This window comes from Oryzias melastigma, linkage group LG8 (genome assembly GCF_002922805.2).
Source record: "Oryzias melastigma strain HK-1 linkage group LG8, ASM292280v2, whole genome shotgun sequence".
NCBI classification, from domain to species: domain Eukaryota; kingdom Metazoa; phylum Chordata; class Actinopteri; order Beloniformes; family Adrianichthyidae; genus Oryzias; species Oryzias melastigma.
In genome coordinates, this window is record NC_050519.1 from 10,395,915 (window position 1) to 10,401,818 (window position 5,904).

Sequence of the window (5,904 nt, forward strand, 5' to 3'; positions counted from 1 at the left end):
TGATTTGAAATTCTCCTTTTCACAGTTCTGCTGTAGGCGTGGGTTTCTATGGGAACAGTGAGACCAATGATGGGGTGTACCAGCTGACCTACTCACTCTACAATGCCAATCACACACTGGAAAGCATCAACAATATGGTGAGATGTGTTAGTATTATTTCTTAAAATGGTCTGTTTGGTGTCTAAACCCAAAATTGCATAGTGACTTAGATCATGTTAATGTAGTTTTCTTCATGTTTCAGGTGAGATGAAGTTCAGTGTTGCAACAAATCCATCCACTGTGATATTTCTTTAAATATTTTTGCATCCAACACTTTTTATTTCACTTTTATTTTAAGTTCACACTTAATTTCATTATTTACTAGTTTTAATGTTGCCTCACTGATGGATTTTTAACTTATTTACTCAAACAGTTTAGTCAACATAAATTCTGATTTTGTACAGATAAAAAAATAATTTGTGCAACAGTTTTGATGAGATTTTTCCCATATTTTTAAATTAATTTTACAGTATACCCAGCAAAATAACTTAAAACACATACAAAATAATAATAAAAAAATGAGTTGAGTTGAAGATTGAAATAAAATGAAAAACTATAAACTGAAAAATCTATGTTTTTTTTTGTTTGTTTTTTAATTCCTTTATTTATCGTCTGAGGAACCATCGGGCTTGTCATCCAGTGTGCTGTTTAGGAAGCCATATTCTAATGTTGATGAAAATGCAGAAGTGGACACAGTCTTGTAAGTCTGACCAGCTGTGAATGCAGCATTGTTGCTGAATGCTGGACAGGGCTGGAGAGCAGCTTTTTTTCCTTTTGATTAGAGCTGCTCAATAAATCGCAAATTTATCGTCATCTCAATATCAGCCCAGATGAAACGCGTATCACAAAAGACAGCGCAAACTGCAACAAATTGTTGCCTTAACCCTTGTGCTATCTTATGTGGTCCAGATGATCCCACTTTTAATGTAAACATGTCGAGGATAGCAGGGTTACGTGTTTACACACATGCCAAACAATCTCATGGCAGCTTTGAGTATTCAACGAATTAAATCAGGCCCTTAATGCTATGTTCACACTGGAAACGCACGTTTTAGAGACCACTTCCAATGAAAAGTTAATGTAAATGCACACAAATCCGTCGCTACACAAGTTTAAGTCACTTTTCAGGTTCTTGAACTTTGACCAATCAGGGACTCGGATTTGGTCGGTGACGAATGGATAACGTTCTTTTCGAAGCATGGAAGTTTGAAAAGTATGAAGAAGAGATTCATAATTGCGGCTTGCGTCCAGCTGGAAATGTATGGCAAGAAAAGAATAAACCTGGAGCTATCTATGGTTTTAACATTTCACATCAGACCTCTTCCAACTGTACATGCGCTAGTCTTGAGTTGTGACAGTCCAGTGTGAACGCCATATGCTAAAAGCTTGTTCAAAAACCCGCCTTCAGCGTGTTCTTTAACACGTCACTCATGCCCGGCGTGTTGACATTTGACCAATCGAGTAGAGCCCTTTAAAGTAATAAGTCATCACTAATATCACACATATCCTCATATTGTTCAACCCTACTTTTAATATATGTGTTTTTTTTTTTTTTTTTTATAAAAATGGTTTACTGAAATAATTGAAAGTTGCATTCTTTCAGGGAAAACTCCTGAAACCCACACAAAGAAACAGTGTAATGCAAACATTTATGCCACTTGTTCAATTTTTGTGTTGCAAATTTTGTCAAACTACTTATGCACTATTTGAAGATTTAGATGAACTCTAATCAAAAACAGGAGATTCAAATTTTGCTTTGATAATGAGAAAAATTAAATCCAAAGGGGGTATTTGTTGCTTCTCTTTGTCTGGTTAAAAGTCATAATGACAGATTATGAAACCGTCTGTTATCCCGCCTTCATGTCGTGTAATTCAATCAAGTGTACGGCAATATAATGAATGACATTATCAACACTGTTGGATAAAAGGAGCTCTGGCATTTGTGCTGACTCTGTTTAAGCGTTGTTAACTCTTATTGTTACAGAGTGTACCTGGGATGTGCTGCTAAGAGTCCAACCTAAAACAACACAACATTATTTTTTCTAATGAGATTTTTTTTCTCTTTCAATTTACAGCTGAGTTTTTGAATTTATCAAAAGCTTTTACCTGAACTCCTTGTAAAAACGAAGCCCTAAGTTTGGATCAAATATGAAGGCACTGATTTTTCTGATTCTAGATTTCCTAAAGTCTTGTTAATAGCAGAAGCATGATCCTCACATGGCTGCTGACTCTCTCCTTTCAAAAACCATGATTTACAGCTGGCAGACGACAGGCCTCCTCCTCCGTTCGCGGGGTGTTCATCTGTCTCAAAGCAGTACCTCACTGCAGGGGGGGTGGTGGTGGGGGGGATCTGTCTCCACTTTTTGTCACAGTGAGGGTATTTAGGTGACTGCTGTCTGAGGATTTGTAAATAGGGATTATTTCTGTGGAACTCCTGACCCGCATTCAGAGAAGTTATTTCGGGAGGCTTAGGGGCAGGAGGGACGGGAAAGAGGAAGGAGAGTAAGAACACAGCCTTGGAAGAAGCAATAATCACAATGAGCAAGAAGAGGATTAACCCCCATCTGCTGTGCATTAATGGATGTTAAGCCTCTCCTCTTCCCATTTCGTGAAGTCATCCTATCTCGGCTGCACGGGTGTGTGTTTGTGTGCATGGCAGGATCCCGCAGCCACTTAAAACGCTGACATGTGCACAGGCTGTAATAATGTATGGAGCTATTTCTCTCCATGAAGTGCTGTCTCAATGAGGAGATTTAGATTTATTTGATACCCGGTTTAGATTGACTGAGGCAGAAATCCATACTTACGGACTCCTGTGGATAATCACTATGTTTATGATTAACACTAATGGTCATTTTCAAATCCCGGAGAGCTGATTTTATAGAGAAAAAAACAACAACAAAATACAGCACATGGACTGTACTTAAGGCTACTCGATTTGAGGAAAACGTACAATATTAATGATCAGTATTGCGATGATGATATGACTTGCGATACATGAACAAATATCAAAACTAAAACATATTTTTTATTTAAAACCTACACATGCATGGCTTATGTCTTCGTAGGAGCACTACTAATACGTATTTAACATAAAAGGGTGCATTTATCATAGTCTACGCTGTCTTTTGTGATACATATCGCACAGGCTGCTATCGCAATTACAATAAATGAGCAATTTCCGCATTTTTCCAATAAGTGGTCCGGTTTAGAATGGTCCATGCAATTCAGGTGAGTGTTTCCACTCAAAATTTGATCGTCAGAGTGTGAATTTCTGAAGCTTTTACGTAATAGTAGTGCGATTACAGCAAAACAACAACAAAGATGGAGGTCATCCAGCAGCTCATTTTTTTTTTTTGCTTGGCTTTTAGCACTTCATATATACAAATCATTTAATGTTGTTTTAGAGAAGATGGAAGGCGAAGAAATATACAGCCTAAGGGAGGGGTAAACTTTTGGCTTGAATATTTTGAGTCGAGAAAAGCAGTAAGACAAAGACCTCGGCGCCGGATTGGTAAGACATTATTTTGGACGTTTGAAAACGTTGGCACTAGTTTGGCGCTTTCTATTGACCTTAGAAAGCACCAGTGTAGCGCTCATTTAAGCTAACGTTTCCAACGTTTCTAAGCATTTGAGTTTTTGCGGTTTTTAGTGTACTCTTTTGGTCACAAGTCTATGTTGAAAATACCTGCAAACAAAAGCAAGACCTGGTCTGTGGTGGAACTGCAAACGTTTCTCGCCATTCTTGACGGTGGTGTGATACAGGGTGAGCTAGCAGAATGCTAGCGATCTTCCACTCAGTGGAAGTGAGGCTTAACTTTAACTTTTAACGGGTCCATTCCATTTTTCTATGGATCTACAACCAACAGGGGCCCAAAAATACTATGTTTCGAAAATGCTCAAAATTCTGGAGAGGACTGCTCAGTGGAAATGAAGCTCTATTGTCCTAATTCTAGAATCGATTGGACTTTGCTCTGATTCCTCCATCTTTCTGTGAAGAGTTTTAATTTGATCCTAGGGCATGATGGATACCATGGATGCATCAGTAGAGTACTTGTTCCCCTGAGATCCAAAGGCTTTCTCATGTGCAAAATCATAGCTTGATGTAACGTACTCCACTCACTGAGCTGATGGGTTGGCAGGCAGACAATCCTGTGAAGCAGAAGCTCCTTTTGTCTCTTTATCTTGTAAACGCTCTCATCCTTTTTTCTGCTTTGCGCTTGTTAACTTTGTTTTAAAGCAATCAGCAGTAGTTCTCGCAAATTTACATGTTTGAAGGCAAAAAAAAAGTTGACTTTAAGCGAAATAAATCATCCAAATCTCTTTGGTGGAGTGAGTGTTTTTGCCACAACATTCGACTGAACATATTTCTTTAAAGTGCCCTCTCATCGGAAAAACATCCCTGCAGCCGATGATCACGTGTCACAGAGGGAAATATTAGACGAAGACGCCCGTGCTCGCTTTGCTGTCAAAGAGAGCTGGTGATATATTTTTTTTTCCAACATTGTTTCCAGTGTTCAGGTAGTAGTATTAAAAGCCCTTTGCTGTTGCCGGAAAATAATGGGTGAGAGAAAGCTGAAATCACACCAAATCAAAGTGTGAGCTTCCAATTTACTCCAGTGGTTACTCTCTTTTATACAGAGCCTCCTCTTCCAAATTGAAAGCTGCTTGGTGATTCTTTGAACAAAATGATTGCTATTTTCTGCATCATGTATCAGTTCCCTTCAAGGATCATATTTCTCCCATTTTTTTGTGGTCTCTATTAATTTTCAAGTGCTGTGATGGCATACATATTGTTTTACTCTTACAGTTAAAGGGGGGGATCTACGCAGAGCAGTTCAGCTGCATGTCAAATTGGTGTTTTGAAGAGAACCCCTGCGAGTCCCACTTTGCAGGCGTATCCAGAAGAGAATCCGCTTCATGACCTGGTTTTCTGTAAAATAGAACTTTAATCCATTGTAAAGGAAGTCGGAACAGTGGAGATTAGGGAACCGTGGATCACCCGTTGCCCCGAGCTGATGGATTCTGTTTCTCACAGCCAGGCAGACTGGCGTGCAGATAAGATTCGGGGAGTTGTGGCACAAACTGTGATGGATGATGAACGTAGGGGCGGGAAGTGAGAAGTTTACTGGCAATCACATACTCCACCCTATGGAATTGCTGGAGTAGAGGAAGAGCCTGTATCAGTGCTGCATCATTGCATGCATACTTATGCTCCGGCCTCACTTAGAGGAACATCTGTGGCTCCACTTAGTGAAATTTAATCAAAGGCGAGAAGTTTTTTTGTCAGGCATCCGTTCAGTGGGAGATTTTATAATGAAGCAGGGAACACTTGAAAACTTGTTTTACAGTCAGTTGAGTACCTGTAAATGGTTAAGGATGAGAACTCAAGGACGTGTTTAAAATACTATAGAATTTAAAACATTTTTTCCCGCCTTGTGTTGATGCTATGAACTCATCATTGGGCTCTCTGTCTCTTTAGATGTGCTCGTAGTGAAGATAACCTTGTGTGCTTTAAAAAAAAAAAGTCAAAATGATTCAATATTATTATTATAATAACTAGAAAAAAACAGTTGGTGGAAGGAATACTTTCCCCTATTGAACAAACCACCAACCAATCAAAAATGTTCACACTTAAATTACACTGAAAGAAGCATGAATTATTTATTTCTTTTCTTATTGGTGGTGACTTGATTGTTCATGAAAGCTAAATAAATAAATATACATTGAAAAATAAGATTGAAACGAGTCTAAAATTGCATTTATTTTTGCTATAAAGCCAACATTTTAGCATTGAAGACAAAGTTTACTTTTTTGCAACCTGCCCCCAGTGGTCTTTGGTGGAACTGCAACATTTTTTTTTTT

General features: G+C 38.5%; 1 protein-coding gene across 1 annotated transcript in view; it reads left to right on the forward strand.

Annotated features, from left to right (window-relative positions):
• Window positions 1–5,904, forward strand: part of LOC112146936 (protein tweety homolog 2-like) — a 45,372-nt gene that overhangs the window by 22,130 nt on the left and 17,338 nt on the right. The window contains exon 4 of the mRNA XM_024273016.2: window positions 26–137. Coding sequence (XP_024128784.1) covers window positions 26–137 — 112 coding nt within the window. The remainder of the gene's footprint in view (window positions 1–25; window positions 138–5,904) is intronic.